General features: G+C 45.3%; 1 protein-coding gene across 1 annotated transcript; it reads left to right on the forward strand.

Moving 5' to 3' along the window:
* Positions 1-352: 352 nt before the first annotated feature.
* Positions 353-27,285, forward strand: ZFYVE28 (zinc finger FYVE-type containing 28). Its single transcript, XM_083427036.1, has 13 exons — positions 353-573; positions 15,482-15,622; positions 16,468-16,605; positions 17,401-17,603; positions 18,448-18,537; positions 19,011-19,100; positions 20,226-20,327; positions 20,933-21,082; positions 22,293-22,429; positions 23,835-23,948; positions 25,145-25,231; positions 25,717-25,829; positions 26,362-27,285. The coding sequence occupies exons 1-13, from the start codon at positions 532-534 to the stop codon at positions 26,485-26,487; spliced, it is 1,533 nt and encodes a 510-aa protein (XP_083283162.1). The 5' UTR covers positions 353-531; the 3' UTR covers positions 26,488-27,285.
* Positions 27,286-27,645: the final 360 nt, after the last annotated feature.

A 27,645-nucleotide genomic window follows, 5' to 3' on the forward strand; every position in this document is an offset into this window, starting at 1 on the left:
CACATGATGAGGTGCAAGCACACTATTTGAATGGCAATGCCCATAAACTTTGGGGTGGTCCGGCCCCCTCAAATATTTTATGGGGGGGTTGGTTCCTATGGCCCCCTCGGAAGGCGGAAAGTTGTTCCCGGTAGAACCGACCCGCCTCCCCGCTGGCTCGCCCCCCCCCCTTCGGAGACTGGTGCTGTTCCGCACGTTTCGCAGGGAGCCGCTGGTGTCCTCCTGCTCTGCGAGGTGGGCGGAGACCCCACGCCGCCCCTTCGAGGCTCCCAATTCGCTCTCTCTCGCGCGCGCTAGGAGGCGTCGGCCTCGTCCGCCAAGCGAGCGCCGGAGCAGGGCGGGGATAAAGGCGTGCGGGTGCTCCCATGTCCCGCTCCTGGAGCCCGAAGCCCCGCCTCGACCCGCCCCGGGGAGGCGCCAAAGGGCAGCCCCAGGCGGAGGCGGCGGAGCGCAGACGGCTCAGGTGTGTCTGCGGGAGCCAGAGCGCTTTCTCCCACCGACGCCGCTGCCGCCGCGCACCGAGCTCGAGCCATGCTGCCCGCCGCCGTCCGCAGATGGCTGCACAGACCCAAGGTGAGGAGGGGGGCTCCGAGAAGGGGCTCTTCCCAGCCCGGGACGGGCTCCCCGACGGGCTCGCGCTCGGTTTCTTTCTCGCTGTCTCTGGGCTAGGCCCGGTGAGGGCTCCTTTTTCTCTTCTCGGCATGTTTGGGGGGGGGGGGGGCTTCTCGCGCCTCGTTCTTCGCTCCCCGCGTCCCGTCCGCGACCCACCTCGCTTTTCGCTCTAAGGCTCCGAAGGGAATCCGGACTTGAATTCGGACTTCTCGGGAGTTGCTTCTCTTTCGCGGCAGCGATCCTGATCACGTGGAGGCTGCCAAATCAGGGTCGAGGATTACAGCTGAGTTAGCCTCCAACTTCTTAAAACGCCCCTCTCCCAGCTGTCTTCACAATCCGGGTGGTAAAAGAATGAGCCCCCCCCCTTTCCAATGCCCGCTTGGAGGTGAAATGAGAGTTTCAATGCGTGGTAGTGATTTGCTGAGTATAGGAGCCTTTGATGTTGTAGCTCTTCGGGAATGACATAAGTGTACACAGGTGTGTCTTTGTGTACGCCTTTGCATTTGTTTCTTCATTCGTCTACCGCCACTTTGTCCTCTCGCCTGCTGGTAAACCTGGAGCTTAAGACCTTAGAGGTGTGGGGAGACCTTGCTCCCTTCAGTGGCTGTTGTCTCTGGCAGTCAAGAGCTCTGTGGTGCGGGGTGGTTTCTTTCTCAACTTTCCTAGAATCCCAGTCTTGCAAGAGGGGATCTCCGATATCATCTAGTCCAACCCCTTCCCAAGCAGGAACTCCAGTTCAATAGCATCCTTCATTCAGCCTCTGCTTAAACACCTCATTAGGAAAGCCCACCACCTTTTAAAGCAGCCTGTTCTGCTAGACTGAGAACTGCTCATACCATCAAGCACTTCTTCCTAATGTTTAGTTGAGAAATCCCCTTCCTTGTAACTTGAACCCATTGCTTTGGGTCCTCCCCGAACCAAGCAACAAATCAAATTTGCTCCACCTGTGTGTCAGCCCTTCAAATAATTCACCTTCTTCTGTACCGAAGATGGCATGCTGTTTCTAAGCTCCAGGGTAAGCATGTGGGTTTGTGATGTTCTACTTTTTTCCTGTCTGTCACCTTCTGCCAGTAGTGGCACTAGAAGATCCCCCACAGCAAAAAGCATCTCTGTACTGGTTAGGTTTGCTCTAAGGATTTCTTCTAGAGTTTTCATCCAGGTCCGTGACTACCATAATGGAGACATACATTTCATATGGGTAAAGAAAAGGGTGTATGTGACAGATCAAGGTATGTATTGCTGAAAACACTCATCTCCTGCCTTTCTAACACGTTAAAAAGCTGCTCAAAACAGCCAGCAACAGGAGAGATTAAAGCCAAAACAGACCAATAAGCGCAGTGAAAAACCAGCTGTGTGGTAACTGATAGCAGGTTTTAGAAGTCAGCCAAACCCTATGCTAAAATGAGAGTATTTTAGTCTCACATTAGCCAAACACAGCTGCCCCATACCACTTGTTTAGGAGAGGAAGAACTGGGCCAGTTGTGGATGGAACTGAGAGCCTGAAGTTTGTGTGTAAATAGGTGTTGTGCCATCACTTCTTTGCAAGGGTGAAACTGAAGTTTGTGGGTGGATGCAACTGGCTCTACAGGGATTGGTGTCATCTATTGGCTGGCAGGGGGTTGACTTCCTGCTGACTTGTTTATGACTCATATTTCACTCAGCCAAGCATATACCAAGGTGTAATTAGTAAACAGAACCGGGGTTGCTAGCTCTACTCTAGGGAATAAACCTAGGTTTATGTTGTGTGCTAGATAGCTCAGCTGAAATTGCTGGTTGACACTAAACGTACTGTGCTGGATGAGCTTTAATTTTTTAAACCACCTTGTATTCTAGGAATGAAAAAGTCACTGTTTCTCCATCAATGTTTTTGGGGCAGAGCTAAAAAACCCACTTTATGATTGAGAGATTGAGAGATTCTTATTTTATATGAGTAAAACAATATTTGGGAATAGGAGCAAAGGGGTACGGATTACAGCCTACAATTTGCTGATAAAAGTAAAAATGTGTTGTGGAATTCTCTGCCTCAGAACTTGTTTGAGGCCTAAAGCAGAGCAGCATTCAAATGGATTTTGACAGTTATGTGTGAGACTGGATTACTTGGAGCTGGAATAATAAAATGCCAGCAGATTTGGGGAATAGGTGTGAAGGCTACTTTGGGAATTAATCCACCCTCTAATGTGGGGGTCAAGTGACTGGCATGTTTCAGGGAGAAAGGAAGAGACTATTTAAATACTTCATGGGTTTATATTTTTTGTTTTTTTGACACTTAAAGTCAGAGATTGCATACTAAACTATGCAAGGACTATCTGATCCATTCGTCATACTCTATGAACGGTACAGTGTGTTGTAAATCGCTTTGAGGTTTTATTACAGTCAAGTGGGATATAAATATTGTGAAATAAATAAATGTTGCAACAATGGTGACGTACAAAGAATATAGTGCATATGGGTTCAAATCTAAGCACGGAGAAGAGAAAACCTGTAGGTCTTGCTTTTAGTACAAGGTGCTTAGTTTCCTCTTATGCTACTACAGTGGTACCTCGGGTTACACACACTTCAGGTTACAGACTCCACTAACCAGAAATACAGTGGTACCTCGAGTTACATACGCTCAGGTTACAGACTCTGCTAGCCCACAAATATTACCTCAGGTTTAGAACTTTGCTTCAGGATGAGAACAGAAATCGTGCTCCAGCGGCGTGGCAGCAGCAGCAGGCCCCATTAGTTAAAGTGGTGCTTCAGGTTAAGAACAGTTTCAGGTTAAGAACGGACCTCCAGAACAAATTAAGTTCTTAACCCGAGCTACCACTGTAATATGAAGCTGATTTTAAGGCCTTGCTGTTCAATTGCTGGGGCTGAGATTGAAGGATATCTTTATTTTTAAAAAGCTATTTTGCCCTTACTATATTCCTGTGTACACCCTTACCTGGGAGTAAGTCCCATTGAATTCAGTGAGACTTACTTCTGAGTAGATATGCATAGAATTATGCTGTGAATGTTTCTCAACTTGGGGAAAAACCAACACATTTCACATAGAAAACTAGCCATCACGCTGAATTCTTAGTTTTCTATATGCAGGGATTTTTATTTTTGGCAAGGAACATTCAATCATGATGTGTTCCAGTGCAGATGCATGTTAACACATTGGTAAGAAGTAAGCCATAGTTAAAACAAACAAACAAACATTTTTGTGACCCAACTGCTCATGTATGAAAAAAATGATTGTTTGGAAAAAAAAATTGAAAGAGAACATTCCTGTGGCTGGCGAGACTCATACATCCAGTAGCTATGAACTCTTGAAAATCCAGTTCTTGTTTTTTTTATTGTTGGCTGTTTATCCAGAAGGAACCAAAAATAGCAGTTAGCTGCTTACCAGTGACAATAGTTGCTCATGAATCCTATTATTGCTTTTCTGTTCCTTTTCAGATATTTCATAATCACATTAGGTAACTTTTCATTATTGGCCAACTTTTTTTTTCTAAACAGCAATGAATCACCCCCTCTTGCTTGCCCTTATCCACATTCTCAAGAGTGAATGAAAAATGTATCATAAAGAATTGATGAAAAGGCAAATCGGTATAAAGACTTTGTGTGTGTGGTCATTTGTTGACTTCATTGTAGCATTACAGAGAAGCTTCAGTTCACCTGCTTGTCAGCTGTGGGAGAGCCAAGAGAACTCTGATTCTCTCGTGGTGGGGTCATATTTATTTGTTCAACTCTGCGGACAGTGAATGTGAAGGCCACAGGCCAGTTTATTCAACATCTGTTACGTATGTCTATCCTTGACCAATCTGTCTTAATAGAATTTAGGGAATAGCGTATTGCTGGCATTTTGAAAAGGAGCGTGTTTCCTTGCATTAATTTGTCACATTGCAAAACGGGGTGTGTGAGGGGGAATAACAAGTGGGGCATAATTGTCACTTGTGAGTGGCAGTTGAACTCCCCTGGTTCGAAAGATAAAGCTTGCATCTTGTTGATCCTTGCGCAGCGCTGTAGTTCAGGGATAGGCAACATTTTTTGTCCTGAACAGCCACATAGAGTTGCTGGGGGACGGGAGCTATGGGCTACCTACCTGTGCTTTAAGAGAGCAGTTCTAATAGCCTACCTGGATATGCCATGATAGCTAGCCAAGTACACAACTGCAGAACTGTTGTTGAAAACTAACTCTGCGTTTAAGCATCCCTGGAGAGAGAGCCCAGGTGGCTCACCATGGCCCATTGCATGCTAATACAAAATGTACTTTTAGTATAGGAGCCCCAGAAGGAGCAGATGACTCAAACATGCTATCAACAATGTAAATAAATATCACAACTTTATTTTAGGGTGGCCTAAAAAGCAGCATCTCCTTTTGTAGCCACTTGGATTTGGTTGTTGATAGCAGATAGCTCAGTCCATAGAACACGAAATTCTTAATCTTAGGGTCCCTTTCAGCTCTATAGTTCTGTGATTCTATGTGTTGGATTTCTTGCCCTTATATTGTAGAAGAAGCCCAGTCGGTTACATACTCAGAATATTCATTATTTGCTAAGGTTTCCTTGCATTAAGTTGCCACATTGCTGCAAATCTTTAACACTATACTCACTCACCTGGGAGCAAGTCCTGTTGAACATAAAGAGTCTTCTGAATCTGCATACAATCAGTCTGTAATTACTTCTAAAAAATAAGGTTTTATTAAAGCTTTTCTTGGGAAAAGAATGGAAAAAGTGTGGAAGGAATTTATTTGGGGGAAATTAGGACAGAAAATCGCTGCAAATGCAACAGGAAATGGGATTGGAAGATATGGAGCTGGGTGTGAATTAATGAATACATAATAAGTAAACAACTATGGAATATTATATTAACATATGATCACAGCAGAGAGAATCAGGCTGTAATTAGTGTAGTCTAAAGACTTCCTCACTAATGATTTTTATGCTGCATTTGGTATGTCTTTTAAAATTAACAGGAAGCTGGACCCTGAACTGATGATTTTTCTAGGAACACTATCTTTTGATAGTGATTTCCTCCTTCAAGCTGTCAGCCACCTTTATTGGTTAGCCACAAATTCTTTCTTGCCCCACATAACTTTTTGCTTCTCCTCGATTTGCACACAGAAGGTCCCGGGTTCAATCCCTGGTGTTTCCATGTTGGGCTGCAAATGCCTCCCGCCTGAAACCTTGGAGAACCACTGCCAGTCAGTGTAGACAACACTTAGCTACATGGACAGATGCTCTGACTTAATACAAGGCAACTTCCTAAGTACTTTTAAGTCAAATGTCTTAAGCATACATCTCTCTCTCTCTCTTTTTTAAATAGTGGATCAACACCACTTTCTGCTATCCTGACTACATACTCTGTGGGTTGCACAGATCTTGTGGATCCGATTGCCTGTCTGTTACTAGTCAGTATGATGGTGCATCACAATGTCCTGTTTACAGGGTCCCACAAGTATTTGCTCATTAGCCAGACGTTAATTGTGGTCACTGCAAAGCCTTCTCTAAATCTTGTGCTCATACAAAACGCTTTAAGGAGAGGTATAAGGGGGTGTTATCTCATAGCAAGTTGGTTTCCAGAGCAGGTTGAAGTAGTGTTGAAGATTCGTGTGGCTTCTGCCTACTCCAAAGCCAAACATGAAACAAGAGAACCACCTCCAGCCCTCTCAAGTTTTCTGCCCATACCAGAGGACTTGAGGGCGGAGAGTAGAGGAAAGGTTTTGTGTTGAAACCACCAACGAGTGTGTTGATCTTGTGATTGTGATGAGCTGCAGCTAGACAGATCAGTGGTCAGAGAAGGTTCTCTCTGTTCCAAAGCTCAGTGCAACACAAGAGATGGCATCAGAGTTCAATGCTATTTACAGAGAACTTGGGGGAGGGAGTTTGGGTGTTGCGGAGCATCATTACCCAGAAGCTTGCAGCTTCACTTCTAGGTTGGAGCTATAAGTCCATTCCAAAGAGAGACAGCATTTCATTAGCTTGGGCTTCAGTAAAACCCCCGGGAGCCAATATCTTCCAGATGTTCCAGCAAGGCCATTTAACTTGGTATCATTTTACAATTAAACCTGTAATATCAGCAAAAGGTTAAAATAGGGTTTGTTTAACAAGAACCCTTTCCCTGCAAAACATTGATCTGATCTTTTTGCTCTTTGAAATTATTTGACTCCCTTGATTGCTTTTTCATCGGATTGGCACTGGGCTAAATAATTACGTTATAGTAATCCTTGCCCTTTCTCTTGTCCTCTTCAAACATTGGCATGAGTGTCTCTTGGCTTTTCTCCAGTATTTCAAGATTTGGTAATAATTATCTGTAGGTGTTGTCCGAACAGACTACTTGGATACAACTTATTTTGAATAAAACAAGCCTGTATATTTATGTCTAGTATAAATCCATCAGGAAGAGAAAGCAGGTTGTCATTGTGATGTTTGCATGGAAGCAAGATTACTCACATATTGCTAAGCACGTCTGCCTTCACACTGGTTTTTAAGTCTTCCGCCATGTCTTCCAGTAATGTGCTTGCTGTTTGCAAACACAATATGGTCCAGTTGCTACTGTGGAATAAACATGTAATTTATAATGCAATCCTAACCAAGTCTATTTAGAAGTGAGTCCTATTGAATTTGGGGTGTGTGTTGGATTTTCACCCTACTTACTCTGGTAATGAATTGCACATGGTACTGCTGTTATCCATATGAGTCTTGCTGATCTATAGGTATGTAGGAACTGCTTTACGCTGTGACTCAGACCATTGGTTCTCTCGTCAGCCCTGGTGTAGACAATCCTGGGCCAAACTGTGGCGCTCCAGATGTTGTTGGATCTACTTGCCATCAGCTCCAGCCATCATGGCCAATGGTTAGGGGTAATAAGAGTTGTAGACCAACAACGTTGGGAGGGCCATAGGATTAGCCCCACCCTGCACATGGCCTATGTACTGACTTCCCAAGGTTTCAAGCACAGGTCTTTCTCAACCCTGACTGGAGATGCCAGAGATTGGAATCTGGGACTTTTTGTATGCAGAGTATGTGCTATACCATTGAGCCATGTTGGCATATGATACAATTTTCAGCATTTTGCATATTACATAAGGTTTGATTCATTATCTCCTTCCCATAGTTTTCCTTTGTTGTTGAACTCAAGTAATTCTTGTTACTCGGAACCTGCTGATCACGCGTTTGAATTCTGTCTCTTGGTGGTTCAGTATTGGAGGTGGCGAGAGAAAGAAATGATTAATGCTGCTGGGTTTTCTCCAAGTTTTCATAGCCAGGACAACCAACTTTCCTTGTGTCATGCCCTCACCCATTTCTGTGACTGGCACAGGAAGTAGGACTGTGTATGAAGAAGAAGAGATTCTGTGGGTGACTGGGAAGAGACTGTGTTGGCTAAAATTGATGGTCTGGTTGTACAGGGCACTGCAAGTCCAGTGCTTGGCGAAACAGGCTATGGGTGTGTCTGTCCTGCGGTTGAGATGAGCTCCAGCTAGAGGGATTGGTGGTCAAAGAGAGAAGCAGAGTTGACCACCAGACAGTAGTAATCTCTGGAGAAGTCCTAAACTGCTTCATTATTCTGTGGCTTACATTTTGATGGTAAGAAGGCAGTGGATTTGGAGTAAGTGTTGGCCAAGAGAGATCCAGAAAGATCAGGGGAGGCGAAGGAATCCTCTTTATTTGCCTTTCTTATTTATTTATTTATTTCTTCATACACTTTAAATATGCTCTCCAACCTCCCACAGTTTCATGGAGGAACTCACAGTAAAAGTAATAGTTTTAACATATTATGTTTAAAATGAGCAAACAACAAATAGTTATTAAATCAAGATACATCCATAACTGAGCTGGGAAGAAACAGGCTATTAATACAAGGTCATATCTGCATGCATGCATGCATGCATGTTCATGTGGGAGTAAGCAGTCCTTGAAGAACACTGCTGTATAGCAGGGGTGAGGGTTTGCTTTCAGCCTAGGGGCCACCTTACCTCCGGGGTGACTTCTGGCTGCAGTGAATGAAGCCAAACCGGCATGACATTCCCCATTCACATGCACAAGGGCTCACCTCTCTCAGTATGAAAACCCAGCAAGTTGTCAGCAGTAGGATCCTGCAGCCATGCCTCCTCTTCTCTGCTCCTCAGCTGTTTTCCACAGACCAGATCAGCAGCTGGGGAGAGAGTTCACAAGGAGCAGAGTCCCCCCTGTGCTGCTCATCCATGTAGCCAGAAGCAGTGGAGGTAGTGGGGAAAGCAGGCCTATAGGGAGCAAGGTCTCTTCCTGTCCTCCTGGCCACCCATCAGGGTCACCAAAGCACTTTCCTTTCCAAAACCAGACTGGAAACCAAACAGTAATTAAACTGGAAAATAGAGGTCATCCGAGAGTGTTTGGGGTTGCATAACAACCACCTACTCGTGTGTATGTGACCAGCTTAATCGTCAAGAGTTCAGAGAGACCTTTTCAGAAGCAACCGCCACAAAGAGGCACTTCCCCTAAACCCAGCCAGTCAGCCCACTTCTGCCTGATGTAATGAGGTAGACGAGGGGCAAGAATTGAACAAACGGCAGGTAGAGCAAGTCCTGCCAAGCACCTGAATTGACAGTGCTCTGAACATAGTCCTGGGCACTGTGGTCAACGCAGCATCTAAGTTGATGCCGATCAGAGGTATTTTAATAATGCTTTGCAAACAAGTTTTTGCAGGCCTCCACAGGTTTTCAACATCTGCATTGCTGGCCTGGCTGGATGCCACACACCACCCAGAGAAGCTCTGCTGGGCAGTATTGTGAAGGTGTCATTCCTCTTGGGGCATGGCAGCTGCTTCTGCCTTCCGTTGTTCCTCAACTGGAGGATTTGGCCCAGAAAATTATTCCTTCCAATGACAGAAACAGTGGTTTTTGGAGCTCAGTTTCTGATCACCAAAACCTTGCAACTTTTGAGGAACTGAGGCACCAAGTGAGCTAATGACAGGCCTAGCTAGGGTCTTAGGAAGAAAAATCTGTGTAAGAATCCAAATGGGAGCCCAGTCAGGGCTGGCACATGTCTCCTCCACCCGCTTCAGAACGTGCTGTTTCTTTGGTTCTTGGTGTAAACTGCTATGCCTTAGCTGCTTCACCAGCAAATTATGGCTTGACTTGGGTGGAGGCAGCTGACGGTGCGATTGGTGGAAGTACAGCATAGCGATGTTTGTGCTCCCGAGATTAACGTCGTCTTTGTGAGAGCTTCCTGCCCTCCCAGCATACCTGAGAGAGGTGTGTGTATATGACTTCATGCCGCAAGGCTGTGCACATCCTGAGATGGCTGCATGATTTCATCTTGTGTTAACTCTGCACAAAAGCCACTGCACAGAGTCAGCTGTTTGGGAGCCTTTCCACGTCACACCTGTTTATGAGAATCTCTGACCCAGCTTGAAATTGGTTTCTTATGGCCTTTCCCATCTGGCCGTGCAATATTTGTTTGTGTCGAATGCCAACCACCACCACCACAACAACAACAGATTGGAGACAGAAAAGGAGATTCGTGGTGAACAAGTCTGCTAGTATACCTGTGTGGCAACCTCTGAAGGCCTTTCCAGAGAAAAAAAAACTTTTAAAAAATTCAGTGGTTTTAATGTTATCTCTAGAACAGCCTTTCCCAACTAGAGTCCCTCCAAGATGCTTGGGATGACAATTCCTATTAGCCCTAGCTGGGATGGTGAATGGTAAGGAATGGTGGCCATTCTGAAGGATACCATAATGAGGAATGCCTTCATCCTTTGCCAGTTGTACAGCATTGCACTGTGGGGCAGAAGATAGCCTTTCTGTGGTGGGTGTGCAACAGCTAGTGTTTCACTATTGGTTTTGCACAGGAGGGTGGGGCTGGAGGAAAGTGGCATACAACTTGCAAGAAAGTGTAATTAAAACAAAACAAAAAAATTCAGCAGGTGTGGGGAACCTATCACCCTTCAGCTGTTGCTGAACTGCAACTCCCATCATCCCTGGCTATCAAGCATACTTGACAAGTCTGATGGGAGCAACTTCTGGAGGTCCAAAGGTCTTCCCCACCCCCTGATTTGCAGGATTTTTATACCACCCATCAACGCTAAGTTCTCTTTGTGGTTTACAATATTCCAAACCCATAAAATATAACAATGTAATATGAACATAAAATCAGAAATAGCATCCAAATAAAAGCAGCAACAAGGTCTAGAAAGTGCTCAACCACGTTTTAAAAACTGAAAAGCCAGGGGGCGGGGGAAGGTCCTTACTTGGTGCTTAAAAGACCACATGTTAGGCACTAGGCAAAATTCTCTAGATAAGGAGTTACTGCAGAAAAGGTTCTGTTGTTATAAATGCCACTGAACTGGCCTTGTTGTACTCTGAGGATGTGAGCTTTATTCTTTTAACCATTGCTGGGCAAGACCTTCTCTCCAAGTGCCCATATAACTCTTTCATGAGCAGAGGAGTTGGTTGGCTGGCCTGTTGGCTGTGATTGCCTGGTTCTGGTGATATGCTTGCACCAAGTGGGAAACAGCCTGTCTGCTAGAGATGCTGACAGATAAGCTACTCCTACAATCCTTCCCCCCCCCCCAACAATCCTAGCTTTTGCGTCCTGGCATGCCTTTTGTTCCCACTGGGGGTGAAGATCCTTACAGAGAACTCCGTCACTAGGTAATCTGTGAGCCCAGCTCTGTATATGCACAGGTGTGTGCTGCCTCATTTACAGAGCGGAAAATCTAACCACAGCGTCATGCCAGTTTCTGACTGGCAATAAATGGTCTGCCCTTGGTATTCTGCCTGCCCCTTGATCAGTCTGAAGGCCTGAGCTGGGTTCAGTTCATGAACTAGTTTCTGTACATGCTTAAAGGGTGGCAGTTCCAGAGTAGTTGGTTTAGTCAAAAGCAGCTAAGTGGCAGTGCTGTGGCACTTCTCTAAATCGGTGGTTCCCAATTGATAACCCATAGATCCCAGGGGGTCCGCACAACCCACCCAGGGGATCCGTGACACCATTCACATAACAAAAACTACCATAGAGATATCAACATTTTCAAAAGTAGGGGGTTCACAGCTCCACTTTTGAAAAACAGGGGTCTGCAGTACTTAGCTAATTGGGAATCAATGCTCTAGATGACTTACCTATTTTTATTTATTTTTGTATCATATTTATAGGCCTGAGGATCTCAAGACAGAAGTGCATAAACTGAAAATAATCTTAGAACAGGCCAATGTGTTTTCTATAAGAATATAACAGCAGCAGCAATAAGCAATTGATCCACCGTACCTCACCCTTCCCCGAAGGTTCATTTGTGACATGGACTTGCTCAGGCACAAGCCTCTGTCATTATATGCCGGAAGTAGATAGAGAAAGATGCTTGCTCGTGACTTGAGGGGCTATGGGAAACCTTTCCAAACTCTGTCATTATCCTGTTTGTCACAAAGGTGGAGATCATGAGCCTTTGAATGTGACCCGTTAGTAATCCTCCCACTCAGTGGAGCCAGGGGTGGACAGTTAGGACAGCCTGCACAGTGATTCAGTCACAGAAGGAGGATTTTTTATTTCAGAAAAGGGCAACCATAATGATTGGGGGGTGGAGCAACTCCTTAAGAGGAAAGGTTGCCACATTTGGGTTAGAGAAAAGGTAAGAGAGAGAGATAACATAATAAAAGCTTATAAATTTGCACATGGGAATAGCAGAGAACCTGCACAAGCGACGCTGACACAAAACCCCACATATATTAAGTAAAATAGACCCCACTCCCACTCATCTCTCCCTGCCGCCACCTATTTCCCCCTTTTCTTCCTAATGTCTCAACAAATGAAACTGATCTGTAAAAAATCTTACTTGGGGAAAAGAAAGAGAGAGAGAGAGACATTGCACATACTTTTGTAAACCAAGAAAATCTTAAATAAAAATACATTAATAAATTTTGCACATGGCATGGAGCTAGAACACCATAAAAGTACTTATACATACAATGCATAATTAAAAAATGGCATTTACTCTGGCAGGAGGTGTTGATGGCCACCAACTTGGATGGCTTTAAGGAAGATTGGACAAATTCATGGAGGACAAGGCTGTCAAGGGCCATTAGCCATGATGGCTATACTCTGCCCCCCTAGTCAGAATCAACAAGACCAGTTGCTGGAAACCGCCAGAGGGAAGACTGCTCTTGTACTTGAATCCTGATTGCATCTTTCCCACAGACACCTGGCTGGCCAGTGTGGGAACAGGATGCTGGACTAGATGGGCCACTGGCTCACTGATCCCGCAGGCTCTTCTGATGTTCTTATGAGTTGAAAGGGAGCTTTGAAGTCAAGGCATCCAGCCCCCTACTCAGTGTGGGGTGCTGCTGAAGCATCCCTGTCCAGCCTCTGCTGAAAGGCCTTTAGACAAAGTCTCCCTCTCCCTTTCTAAATTGTCAAAAAGGGGGGGAGGCAAATGCAGAGACACTTCTGTTTAGCACAAGTTGCTTGTCTGTAGCAGCTTCAAAGCAATAGCTTGAGACTTCTGGCTTGGTCCCAAGGTTAATTTACTCAAATGTGCTGACTAGGCTGCATTTAAGTGGGGATAATCTTGGGCATGTTACTGTTGCCTTTGCCGGTTTCTGTTTGGCAGAGTATGCAATTGCATGGCATTGATCTGAAGGACAGTCCTGCAAATAAGTTTCCTGGACTTCAATAATTAGCCTACACAGATTTCCACTCTGCCTAGCTTAGCCATTCACATGCCGTCTGAAAGAACATAAGGGATTGAGAAGCTTCAGCACCCCCTTTAGAATCACATTCATCAGAAGAAGCCAAGATGGGTGATCCCATTCAAAATTTGTTTGGGTTTCTAATACAGACATCCCTTGTTTGTTCCAAGGTCATCTGGTGCTTTCTTCACACTGAAAGAGGCACGTCTATGCCATGTTACTGTCAGAATCCCAGGGCATGCTTGAGAGGAGGATACAGAGAGTCCCATTTCAAAGGACCTGTGGACCATGTTGTGGACTTAGGGCTCATCCACACTTACCACATTTTTCCGTGTATAACACGCCCCTGTGTATAAGACGACCTCTATTTTTTGGGACTCCAAACTAAGGAAATGGGGCGAGATTGCCCAGAGTTGTTAAGCTTTTTTGGGGGGGGGGGATTGTCTACAGTTGCTGGGCTTTTTTTGGGGGGATTGCCGACAATCACTCACCCGACTGACCGCCGCTCACAATATCTTGCTTGTGGCTGCCACCAAATCGCTCGTCCCTCCTCTGCACTATCTGTGTATAAGACAACCCCCCATTTTTATCATTTTTTAATAATAAAATTCTTATGCACGGAAAACTATAGTACCTTTTGCCCCGCTCTTTCCAGACACAGGTCCATGTCTGAGCATGGTGGTGGTGATTGTTGCCCCATAGCTTTCCCCACTCTTTAGTGCCCAATCAGAACAACTGTCAGTTTGGGTTTTCTGCGGATTGCCATTTGCTCAAATATAGCTTTAAAGAGCAAGTTTCTGTAGATAAAGATCCAGAGGGGGTGGGGGGAAAGGGTGCTCAGAGTTTTAAAGCGTGGACCATGCCTGGAAAGAGCAGAGGAAAGGTTAGTGTGGATAAGTCCTAAGGCTGCAATCCTAATCAGGGAGTAAACCATATTGCATTCAGCAGAACTTACGTATGAATAGACAAAGTTACAATTGTGGGAACCCTGTGAACTCTCCTTGTTTTTTCTTGTCTTGCCCCCACCCTCCCATCTTTTAGATACCATTTTTCTCATTTGTTATTTGCCACAATTAGGCTTAGAATCCACCTGTCAGGAATTGGCATCTTAAACCTAGAGGTCCTTCCTCTTTCATAAGATTTATCATTGTTCCCAAAAACAAATAGCATAGAATAGGCCTGGGGTGCGTGCCTGAGCGCTTTGGTGAACTGGAAGGCCCTCTGTTTGTTTGTTTTGTTTTATTCTTGACCTAAATCCTTGCAATCTGGCTGGATACAACAATTCAAGTGCTGCCTTTTGTGCCCAAACTCTGCAAAAGATGTTACTTAATGGCGTATGGTTGTATGTATGTAATGACTGGGTGCAAAGTTGCTTCCCCCCAGGTGCCTGAAATGTGATTCTGGTGGTGTCTAGGAACTTGAAATAGATGGCTTCACGTAACACAACATATAATTAACTTATGGAACATGCTGCCACAAGGTGTGGTGATGGCTGCAGGGTTAGATGGCTTTAAAGCGGATTAGGTAAATGTGTGGAGGACGAGTTTATAAATGGGTGTTAACTACGACTGGTAAGTTAAACCAGAGGCATTATGCCTGGGCTTCTCAGAAGTGTCTGTTGAAAACTGGCAGGCTACTGGCAGGCCCATCGCTCTTTTTAGTTCATATCTTTCCATTGATCTAAATCTTGTAGAGAATAGGGACTTAATCCTTACCATGTCTTCTGCCAATAGATACTCATCTTCAAAATCTTTATGTATTTATTCCCTTAGAGCTATTCAAAGCAGTTTCTGAAAAGGGATCACAGGAAGTTGCATCAAAGCCGAGGCCTAATTTTCATACACAGAAGATGTAGTAGTAAACCTGTTTCTGGACTGTACCATTTTGGAATGCAAGTAGCACCTCACATGACTGAACGTCCCTCCATTGCAAAAATAATCTTGCATTTACTGTTTATTTAAAACATACATCAGGGAAGAAGCTAGACTAAACCCTGAGTGGTTGTAGCAACCCAGTCAGATGGTAGGGGTATCATCATCATCAACATCATCTAGTTTTCTGCACAGAGGGAACTCTCCCCTCCCCTTGCAGTGAAGCACGTTCAGTCATGTAATTTCCCCCACCTGCAGTCTGAAATGGCATTGTTCAGAAACCAGTTTACTGCCTCAACTTCTGTTCATGAGTACCAGCATTGCCTCATAGGGATGAGCTGTGAATAAACCATGCTTCCTTATTTCTATTCAGCGCTCCGATCCGAGGTTACTGTCACAGTTTTTCTATGCCGATGAGCGAGTGACCCAAGTGGTGACGGAGATCAACTGTCTGGATGTAGAGACAGATCCTCAGCAATACCTGGTTCTATTAAATCAGCTGCACCTTAGTCAGGTAAGGCATTCTCTTTAAGGGCCAAACTAGACATGATGATCAGAAGGGGAGAGGGGGTGGCACTTCAAAGTACAGTATTGATAGGTGGCAGTAGCTGACACACCCACCCACACACTTCTAGTTGTTTGCTTGGGGAAACTCCATGACCAAAAGCAACCTTGGCTGGGGGGGCAACCCAACACACAACTCAAAATAAGAGATTTCCAATGGGGAAGTGCGGCGAGGGATTTTGCTTCCCCTTCCTACTCATCATCTCACTTAAATGCAAATATACTCCAGTTAGGAGACGGCAAGACTCGCATTGGTCTCATTGCACCCTCCTTTGGAGATTCTTTCCAAAGTGCATGGTCTACAGTCCCTGGCAGCTTCAGTGGAGCAGTGCACGTGGCATGCCTCTGACTGGCAAGGATCAAGATGGAGATTATACACAGCAATCTTCCAGAGTGTAGTGCTTCCTCTGTGCTTGTGTGCATTTGGGGTTGGCTATTGTTGTTTTTTAAAGGAAAATGATTTCCTCCTCCTCTTTTAAGAGTAAATTTCCTGTGGCAGGAAAAAAAATGTGTGACACTCTTGGAATATGGAGCAGCTGCAGTCTGAGGTCCCATCTCCCCCAATTTTCAGCTCCTCCGATCAATACAGAATACAGAACAGTGTGTTTTCTCTTGCTAAATCCTCACCGCTGAGTTCCATTTCTGGCTGAGATGTTTGGCAATGGAAATGCCAAAATCTACCCTGGCCCATCAGTAATTTTCTGGGAAGACCTGGCTTCCTGCGTTATCAGCTCATTTGGTGTCTCCAGAATGTCCTTGTGTTGATGGTAACAACCACTCCACCCATTCTCCTAGACCGAACTGCTGTCCATCATAGAGCGAATTATGGATGAGTGTATCCCCAAGGAGCGTCATGGCCGTGACTATGTCATCAAATTCCCCGAAGACCTCCTTGTGGACAATCTCCGGAACCACATGCTGTTTGCTGCTGAGGTGAGCCATGCGGGAGGGATTTCATGCAATCATTGAGCTGTAGTTGGATGGGACCATGGGGGGGCATCTAGTCCAACCCTGTGCCATGCAGGAATCCAGCCCCTAGCCATCCTTGGGTGGGGTCAAACCACCAAACTTCTGGTTATCAGCCGCACCCACTGTCCCACCTGATTTGGTGGACTAGAACATTCAACCACTCTTTGTATGTTCTGTTCTTGAGTACAGCTCCATTTTAGGCTACAAACATGAACAGCTGGAATAGGGGAAACTCCTAACACCTTGTGTATCTAGTGTCATCATCTTCTCCTTTTCCTCTTTCATTACTCACAGCTTGGATTCCTTCAGCTGTGATTTCTCTGGCTCACCTGATTGCTGTGCGCTTGGGAATTTTGCTTGCTTCATTGGGATGTAATGTGGTTCCGTTCCTGGAGTTAGGCTTTGGCAGTTGCTGGGGGGCTCATCCCAGCCCTAAAATAGCTTGTGTGATATGGTGGGAGAGGCAGTCAAAGGACACGGAGTGTTCCTGAGCTGTCACTATTCCTTCCAGTGTGGTATAGTGGTTAAGAGTGGTAGACTCGTAATCTGGTGAACCAGATTCGCTTCCCCGCTCCTCCACCTGCAGCTGCTGGGTGACCTTGGGCTAGTCACACTTCTCTGAAGTCTCTCAGCCTCACTCACCTCACAGTGTTTATTGTGGGGGAGGAAGGGAAAGGAGAATGTTAGCCACTTTGAGACTCCTTCGGGTAGTGATAAAGCGAGATATCAAATCCAAATTCAAACTCTTCTTCCCTCCAGTGTTTGATGGCACGCACCTACATTGATGTGGACGAGGCAGATGGGATACGGCTGCGACCTCTGGCCAAGGATCTGCTGTGCAGCTTGGAGTTGGTGCGGACGGTACTCCGGGAACAAAGCCTGAACCAACCTGGACCCTATTCAGAGCCTATCCGCAGGGCATTGATTCGTTTTGATATGCTCTTTGCTGAGTTTGAGCTGAGGTGGGTGCTGAGAAGACCTGCTTCTCAGAGGCATCTGATTGGCAGCTGTATAACTAGATGGGTCTCCAGGCTGATCCAGGAGGGTTCTTACATTCTGCCTATTTAATCAGAGAGCGTCAACTGACTGTTATGGAAATATGCATTCTTAATTGTCTGCATAAGCCTGGTGGAATAAAAGAGTTTTCAGCAGGCATTTAAAGGTTGAAACAGAAGGTGCTAGCAGAGCATTCCACAGGACTAGGCAGATCGCACTAAAGGCTCTCTTTTGTGTCGATGTCAAATGTGTGTCACCAACGTGGGGGAACAACCAGCAATACTCCTGCAGGTGATCTCAGTGATCAAGTTGGGATATAAGGTTTAGGTGGTTCCAAATGTGCCCTGGACCTAAGTTGTTTGGGGCTTTGTGAGTTATCACAAGGACCTTAAGCTTGTTTCAGTAGTAGATGGGCAGCCATCACAGATATTTCAACAATGGTGTTCATGTTATGTGTACATTATTTCGCTTTAAGGAATTGGGCATGTCCATAGGCCTGCAGTGGATTAAGCTAAGGAGCAGAAAGTGGTTCAATGTGGGCAGAAGAGGAGGAAACGTCTAACAGCTACTTTTTAAATATGAAAACAAAAAGATGCTAAAAAACAACCTGGCCAGAACCAATAAAAATAGTGACTGGGCAGCAAGGGGAATCTCTGGAAAGGACCACTGCTGCCTTCTGAAGTTTATGCTGCTAAAGTGTGAGTTGCAAAGGGAGACCAGAAAATTAGGGCTATGTCTTGGGCTTGCATGCAAGGTAGGTGCTGAGAGTGGTGGCTAAGCTGGGTTTCAAAGCTTGTTTCTCTTTTCCAGTTACGTGTCATCTTTAGTCTCGGTGAAGTCGCCCGAAGAAATCTATAAGCAGCAGGAGATTGTTGTGCTCTTCTGTGAAACTGTGGCTAGGTGAGGATTTTGCGCTCTGTGGCTTGGAAAGATCCTTGGGCAAGCACTATCTACCTCTCCAATAGAATGAACATTCATCTTGTTTTAATTTTATTTGTTTAGATGTATTTATAAACTGCTTTATGTTTTTTATATTTCTTGGAAATATACAACATAAAATACAAACAGTATCATTTTTTTAAAATACAATCATTTTCCAGAACCAACAAAGCAGTAGAATAAAAACATGTTTAAAAAAATCAAGAGATTAAAGCATAATAAGCAGGGTCTTGTTTTATGGATCAGAGAAAACCTGGGCACAAAGATGGGTCTTTACAAAACCTTATGACGCAGACCAGCCAATGCTCCTTTTTGATGTGGGAAGCTTGGCTCAAGTGAGGTCTAGGATAATTATCTACTTGGACTGGGGATTTTGACTTCTGCCCACGCCTTCCTTCCTCATTTCCTGCCCCTTCTCTCCCTCACTCATCTAGAGCTCTGAAACTTGGCTACTTGACTCAGGAGACGATTGATGGGTATGAACCGCAGCTGATGTTCACCATTCCCCGCCTGGCCATTATCAGGTATGTGGTTTTACCTGTCATCTTTTGGTTGAGTATAGAGCCCGGTAGCTCGATAAACTCGAGACATGTGGAATGTTCAATCTGGCAATTATAGCTGTCAAAGCTGGCAAGGCAGGTGTGCATTCTTAACAGAAGAAACTGGGGCAAGTCACATTTGTCTAAAAGGAGGTCTCTCATTTTACTTCTTCCTTCATGGTACATAAATCAGCTACACATCTATAAGTTCCTCGGCTCTTGCCAATCTTCTGGGCAGCAGGAAGGTGTGCAATGGCGTCTTGGCAATCCAAACATGTTCCTCTCCCTGTCTCTCATGTGTGTCTGCATGGTGGTGGGGAGGATGTGACGCCCCCAAAGTTGCCCACCACTGCTCTGGCTCATGCAGTTGGGAAGACTGCTTGCTTGTGCTGTATTTAAAACTTTTGGACTGTCCCTTTCTCTAAATGGCCATCCTCCCTGCCTATTCTCGGTGTGTGTGACTACTTTATAGGTGGGATGACTTTCCCAAAGCCAGCTGTTGCTCCTTTAGATCCTGATTGGGGCAGCTACTGCCTGAGGTACCAGCACACAGTTATTTGCAAGTGGCCCTTTCCCACCAGCTTTTGCCTTGTCAAATTCCACTCGTGGTGGTTCTTCAAAGTACCGCACTATGTCCCCATCTCAGCAGTAAGTGGCTGTGCTACTTTTGAGTTTCCCCTTCAACGTGGGTAACACAATGAAAGCTCCTTGGGAAACATAGCTGCTAGTAGGAATTTAGAGAGTGGTGGGCACAAAATATAGGGAGAGCAGTGGCATCGGAGCTGAATTATGCACATTCGCTAACTAACTGAAATTATTTAAAGTTAGGGAAATTTTGCGATCTTGGAAAAGAAATTAAAAGAGGAAACCTGGACAAGGTTTACTACAGTGTCCCAGCTTTCATTTTGAGAATTCTCCGCCCAAACGATAGGAGGAAAGAGCAATTCCCATTAATCTTTCCCCATTATTATTTTGAAAGTTCTCGCATTTTGGGGAAAAACCCCCACCTCCAATAATAATTAATGTATTAGGAAAAACATACATAGCAGCAGTAGATCAGGAAATCCAATCCTACCTGTGTGTTGTTTTATTTCTTTGCCCCGTACACAGTGGTCTTCTGATCTACCCAGATGGACCCCTCAATTTGGAGCGGAGGCCCGAGGAGATATCCAGAGTCTTTAGCCCCTTTTACGTCTTGCTTAGAAAAATCAGGTGAGTGTCTATAAAAGCAGCTTTTGCACAGGAACTCAGCTGGAACTTCACCAGAAGAGTCTGGGTTTGTGTTAAGAACCCAAGCTACGTGTTCAGCAAAATCACCTGACTGCGGTGCTTTGGTGCAGTCACGGGAAGGGCTAATATAGCTCATTTGAAAAATACGATCCCTGCCACCCTGCAGTCTGAAGCTGCACAATCCAATAAGTATTCTACCACATAACTTTGCTGATGTTTGATCAACCCTCAGTTAAATGGAAATTATTGCATAAATGTTAGTGGTGTCTTTCTCTTGTAATCAGACATACAGTTAACAGAGGATGAAGCAAGATGTTCTGGATACATGATCAGAGTTTGTGTGCATGCTGGGGGAGAGATGCAGCAGCAGGTTGCCTCATCAGGGGGTACAAATTATATGCATTTGCACATGGTGTGTCGGGCATGAGCTCCTTTTTGCGAGCTTGGTTTCCACATTGTACTGAATCCCTGCCATAACGAGAGATCTGACCTTCCTTCCAGGGTACTACGTGAGAGTCTGTTCCTTTAGGGCAATTTCAGTGTCTTGTTTTCCTAGATGCCTCCTTTATGAGCCTTCTCCCTTATAGGGATTTGCTGCGTGTGTTGTCCAAGGAAGAACTTTACATGTTGGAGAAGCGTGTACTGAATGAGAGCACTACAGATTCACAGCCCTTCAAGGATATGGATTCTCCTGACTTCCGAGGCGCTGCGACACCACGTGTCTCAGCTGTCCCAAGGTATGACCAAGAACCACTTCTCTTCACCCACCCGCCCTCAGCCCAAAATGTTGGAATCGGAGATTGTATGCTGATTTCATTGGGCCCATTGTCCGTGTGGAAAAGATTCATTGCTCTGTTCCGCTTTACTGCACACCAGATCATGATTGTGTACCACTACCCTGGATCACAATTTAGGTGTGGTGTGGGGAGACTGATATAATGACAATAATATTTTTGGAAAGAGGAGGGTTAAAGTGATTGAGCTGATTCCTAGAGAGAGAGAGATACCACAGAGAAAAACACAATCTAGGAAATGGCTAGAGCAATCCAATCAGAATAGCAGCGCGATAGGCCATCTATACTATACACCTGAGGAAATTTTGTAGCTTTTCTGCCGAGTAAAAATAAAGTTGGATTTCGGGGGGGGGGGGGTTAAGTTCTGGGGGAAACAAAGCTAAACAGGGAAAGCATAAGAAGGGTTTGTTTTGTTGACAGTGTCATGTAGGTGCTCTGTAAAAGTGACCAAACAAGGCATGGCTCTTCCACAGTAAATCCTTAGTGTGGAAGCCACTAAAAGTGTTATCCATGACAGCATCAAGACCATGGAAAGGGTTCATCAGTACTTCTGCAGGAATCAGGAGTGCTTGTAGCTTTTGAGCAGTGTGGACTACATGAGAGGTAAAGGAGTAATCGAAACTGAAGCTAGGTGGCAGTACAATCGTACCTTGGTTCTCAAATGCCTTGTGACTCGATTGTTTTGGCTCCCGAAGGCTGCAAACCCAGAAGTGTTCCGGTTTGAGAACATTTTTTGGAAGCCGAACATCCGACGCAGCTTCCGATTGAGTGCAGGAAGCTCCTGCAGCCAATCAGAAGCTGCGCCTTGGTTTTCACATGTTTTCAGAGAGAACCAAGGTAGTTGACAAACCCTGTCAGAGCACTACCTCTCTCAGCGTTTGAGGAGTCAGTGGCTTTTGTCTCTTGGAAATGGAAAGAAGGGGTGCATAAATCTTAGCTGACCCAAAGCTCATGTGGGAACATTTACTGTATATATTATTGACCTTCCCTTGGCATTTGCTTGCCTGGCATTCATATATTTATGGCAGATGATGCCTTTGGATGGTTGTTGTTTTTTGAGGGGGGGGGAGAACTTTGAAAGAACAGGAGTGCGGAAGGTGAGAGAGTAACGCCTTAATACCCATTCTAATGCTGCTTGTTCTCTCCTTCACAGGCAGCGTGGTCAGGGGTCTAGTAGCACCAAGGCAGGAGTGATCACACAAGCTCCGCAGACGGCTCGTTGGGCAGAACTGCGAGCCCGTTATACCACTACAGAGGACATGATCCACACACTGTTTGTCTGCATCTCTGGTGAGTACCCTGTTTTTGCTGGATAAGGGAGGTTCCCCTCATCCAATATCCCATAATGCAACTGGGGCATTGGCTGGCAGGTGTATAGTTGGCAGCAGAAGGGAGGTGTTTTTTTTAAAAAAATAAGCAGATGAGCCTCTGTAGATTCCCTGATTTGGACAAACTGGACAAGTGAACAGGTGTTCCTTATGTTTGGAATGTATTCCTACCATTCCTGCTGGTCAAGATTTTGGAAAGGAACAGATATGTCCAAGTGGAAGAACAGCGTACCTGATCATACCTCCAAACAAGCTTCTTGTTTCCCTTTTGGGGAAGAGATCCTGGCAGGAAGCAGTTGGTTTTCTAGAATTAAATAAGCTTTTAGGAGGAGCAGGGCTTGAGATAAAAGTCCCCACCAATACTGCTTATGCTACATGCAAAATGTCTCGGTAAAGCATCCCTTCAAAAATTCACAACTGACGAGATTGTTTGCTTTTCCTGCACAGTTCCTCTTCAACACTCCTCCTTTAACATGCCCACATTTCCTTGGAAGCCAGCAGTGGAGGCTCATACTCGCATCTGTTCTGAACAGAGGAGAAGTGCAAATATCTTCTCTGCCCGAGCAGTAGCTAATGTTAAGTGCCTTCCTCCTGCGACATTGATAGGATGTCTGATGGAGGGGCTTGCCCACACCACTTTGAACTCCCACCTCTCCTTATCATTTAGCTGTGACAGCTATTTTGCGGCATGCCCCTCCGCTCACAACTGCCATTTTGTGACTGCTGCTCATGGCGGAATTCTCAAAATTCCAAATGTACCGCCTAGCACACAAAAGGTTGGCGTCTCCTTAGTTAAGCACCACAGTGACTATAAGTGGTAATATCCTGATCTGCATATGATGGCAAGTTAGAACAAGTTGTTCCACATGCCATTAAAAATAGCTCAGAAGATGGCAGCTATTGTCTTATTACATGATTAGGGAATAGCATCCATTTTAATAAAATATATATTCATTGGGGCAAGTACTTAAATTTTGCATGACTCAGCTGAAAGTGCTTCACACACATTAGCTAAGAAGCCCAAGAACTTGCCTGTAAAGCAGGCAAGTATTGCCCCCTAAGGGTTTTGAACTGTAAGTTTTGGTTCAGCTCAGATACTGCATGAACTCTCTTGCCTAGCCTTAATCCTCAAGGTTTAGCACCTAAATTGAGAATTAGTCTCTTCAGCAGGAGAGAGTAGTGAAAAAATAGTATCCCGTTGGTTCAGAATTGAGATGGAAAGACTTGCTTGTTTAGAAGCTGTTGACTACTGTTTCCCTCTATGGAAGGACTTTTGTGTTAGTTGGCTAAAATCTACATGTTTATCTCTTGCCCTTGTGTCATTGTGCAATGGATATTACTCAAATTGCTGTGTTGTGTTTGGGTAGGAGTGGCAGACCAGCTCCAAACCAACTTTGCAAGTGATCTGCGTGCCATCCTGAAGACTGTATTTAAAATTGTGACATCCCGGGCAGAGGAACAGGAGGTGACAGACACTGGCCGTGAGTGACACTCCTTGACGACTCGTGCATGGTTTCATAGCATTTCCTTAGTGTTTGCATGTGCAGAAGCTAGGTATGGCATGGACATGTAATGCTGCTCCACTAAAAGTGCTGGGCAGTCATGTTAGTGACACGTACTGAGTCATTTATACTGTCATGCAGCCTTCCCCAACCTAAAGTCTTCCAAATTAGTATGACTAATGGTCACAGATGGGAATTGTATTCCAAAACTTATTGGACCAGCAGGCACCAGGTTGGGGCTGGCTGTTTGTAATACTTAAATCAATCATACTTAAATTTCAAGGACTCTGGGCTGTTTCATTATTTTCTATTTATTTATCTCAACATACATATCTTATCTCTCTCCGCTAAAATCAGACTTGAGGTGGCTTACAAAAAAAAAATCACAGAATTCACAAACAAAATAAAAGCAAAATAATAACAGCAGCAAAAACAGCGTAGTGGAAACTGTATTAGCAACCACAAAGAAAAAACTTCATCAGAGGCCGCACTGGGGGGAAAGCCTACCATAAGCAATAGAACGCTCTTAAGGGTTTGTGAGCAAAGAGGCGACCAAATGAATGTCTGTTGAGAAGTAATTTCATTTTCGGCACCACAACTGAGAAGAATATTTTATCTTGTGCTAATTACTTCTGTTGGCTAATGCACCTCAGAATGAGAGCAGGGCTCCTTTAGCTACATGTTGGTACCGTGTCTCTGGAACTGAGTTTGTTAATGACACCCTTGCTCTAAGCCCAATAAAACATTCTCCTTCCTCAAAGGATTGCTGCTAATTGCAGCGTGACTGCTCAATCCAGGTTCCTGCCCCTTTGTCTTTCGGTTGTGCATTAGGCCAGTGAGCATGGGGGTGCATATTGAGGTGAAGAACATGGAGTACTTTTTAGTTCTTCATATAAGCATAGAAAACACACACTCCAAGCACCACATTGTGGCTGGTGCTTAGGCATCATCATCCCTCGCTCCCCCTCCCCGCTTTAAAACAAAGTTGGGTATGTCTGATTATGTGTCTCCCTCATAACATGTAGTTAGACCCCTTTTTAAGGATAATGAATGGAACATTTACGGGAACATACAGCTGAGGTGCCTATGCCAGTTGTATCTTTGCCCTTGCATGAATGTATTTCCCTTGAGCAGTAGCAACTTGCATGCTTATAGCTTTTCTTTTTCCTTTTCAGAGGTGGAGGTCCATGTACTACCAACAGCTTCTCACCTGGCAGACTGTGCTCTCTGCTCCAGAAGCCGGGGAGGCACTGGGAGAGAAGGTGAGAGCCCAGAATGTGAAACAGGCCTCTTCCCGAGCATCTCTATTGTCCCGGAGAATTTGATCTGAGCTTCTCTCTCTCACTCTACCAAGCCTTCAAGAAAGGTTGATCCCATGTTCAAGGATCTGCTATGCACAGGCAGGGACCCTGGGCTGGCCTTGCTGAGAAAAGGAATTTTGCTCTTTGGTTTGCAGCAAGCAAAAGATCCTGCACAGTCCCCCCTCTTGCCTTACATTTTAGGGGCTGTGTTGTCCAAACATCTGATGTCCCACTCTAGAGCTCCATGGCTTTTCCTGAGGCTTTGTGCCTGGGCAGATAACTCGTGACTCCTTGTGAACTACTTTCTGCTTTGTCACTGAATAAACATATATCTCTCTGTAATTGGAGTTCTCTTAACCCATTTTAGCTGGGGGACGTTTTATGGCTCTGACAGACTTTAGAAGACATGTGGCCATGTCCCCAACTGCCCTTCTGTTCTTTTCCAGATGCCTTAGCACCACCAGACTGGGTGCCAGACAGCACTTGCAGCCACTGCATGGCTTGCCGTGTGCCTTTCACCTTTCTTCGCCGACGGCACCACTGCCGAAGTTGTGGCAAGGTAGGCGATGGGGCTAAATAAGGACGTCCTGGGACTTTCATTCTAGTGGAAGCAGCAGCTGCAAAAGGACCAGGCAGACCATGCCTGTGAACACTTTAACTATAGCGTATCTTGTCATGGACCAGGGCTTGGGCTTGGTGTCCTCCATATCTTTTGGGCTGCAACCTCATAAGCCCCAGCCAGCATGGCCCAGCGGTCAGGAATGAGGGAAGTTGTAGTTCAAAGCATATAGGGGGTCCCTGGTTGGGCAGGACTGGCTTACATTCTCCTCTGGAAAGATGCCTTAAAAAAATATTGTGAGTAAGGGTTGTGCCTGAAAGGATGGCCTCTCCAGATGGGAGGGATGGGGAGAGGTTGCAATAATTGAACTAGCCTGCAATCGAAGTCCCTGTTGGGACCTCTACTGGGGTCAGTATTTTATTGTTTCTTGGCCAAAGGATTAGAGCAACCACATCTCTTCCATGTGAAGAGGGGCTTGCAGCACCACATGGCCCTCGGCTCTATTTGATGCACAATCTTATTTCCTCCCCAGATCTTCTGCTCTCGCTGCTCGTCACACTTGGCACCTCTGCCCCACTTCAAGCAGCTGAAGCCAGTCCGCATTTGTACACACTGCTACACCACCCACTTGCCTTCTACTAGCAAAAATACCAGTTGATTGGAGATGCCTCAAACACCTTCTGTGCCTGTGGAAACACCAAAGACTTTGGAAGTGGCAACAGCCTGTACCGTCAGCAAAGGACTGTGGGAACAACCACACTTGTCGTCTTATTAGGATGCTCCTGGGAACTTTCCAAAGGCCTTGGTGGTCAGGGCAAGAGAGAGGAATGCCAGGCTTTAATAGCTGGGGATTGAATCTTTGCTGTTTAATATAAATAGCTCCCAGTGGGATTCCTTGGGCTGGAGCTAGAGCTTGCTGTAGAAGATGTTTCGGCAAGCTCTTGTAAATGACAGTAAAAGCATCTTTCCCCCCCATTACTCTTTCCTTAGAGTAAATTTTGGCCCATGGAGGGATTGCCTGGTGCTGGTTGCCTGGCTTTTGGGAGAGCCCCATGATAGTCATCAGTCCTGTGGATTTATTTTTGACAAATCTCTGAGGTTGCATTACTAGATTTGGGTGTATGTGCAATAAGGGCTTTATGGAGCCTTTCACTGGAACTGGAAGGCAGGATCTCTCGTCCAGCAGCAACCTTGTGGAGGATAGCCATGACATTTTGCCCACCAGCTTCTGATACAGCTAAGGGCTTCAACAATCTTCATATGCAATGTATTTTCTTGTAAAACTCTCCTGCCACACTGTTGGGTGGAAGACGCTTTTGAAGCTTCTCCAGGAGATTTATAGCTCCTTTTTGAAACCAGGCAGAGCTGGTTCTTCTCCTGAATACTTGAATAAATGCTATCTGTTACTGTTGCCAATTTGTCTTCTCTGGGCTAAAAAATAAACACTTTTGCTGAATTAACTGTTGGATATTGAGAGGCAGAATCTGCTGCTACACTTCTTTCCCCAGGAAAATGCAAATACAAACTCTAAACCTTCCTGCTGTGTGTGTGTGTGTGTAGTTTTTCCCCCTCCTTCAGCTCACACTCTGGCCATCCCCACTCCTTTCTGTGCAGGTTTGATGAGCTACATCACCTGCCTTCCAGCATCAGATAACCTCTTTGATATATAGTCATACATTGGGTTAAATATGCTTCAGGTTGAGCATTTTCAGGTTACGCTCCCCGGCGACCCAGAAGTAATGGAACGTGTTACTTCTGGGTTTCGGCGCTCGCTCATGTGCACACCCTCAAAATGATGTCATACACATGCGCAGAC

Source organism: Podarcis tiliguerta (genome assembly GCF_965153285.1).
Source record: "Podarcis tiliguerta genome assembly, chromosome: 2".
NCBI lineage: Eukaryota > Metazoa > Chordata > Lepidosauria > Squamata > Lacertidae > Podarcis > Podarcis tiliguerta.

Bases quoted from the DNA above. Each gene is read 5' to 3' on its own strand.
- ZFYVE28 (XM_083427036.1), top strand. From the start codon at position 532: ATGCTGCCCGCCGCCGTCCGCAGATGGCTGCACAGACCCAAG. The intron at 17,604-18,447 runs GTGGGTGCTGAG...TCTCTTTTCCAG, and splicing joins TTTGCTGAGTTTGAGCTGAG to TTACGTGTCATCTTTAGTCT. The intron at 19,101-20,225 runs GTATGTGGTTTT...CCCCGTACACAG, and splicing joins CCCCGCCTGGCCATTATCAG to TGGTCTTCTGATCTACCCAG.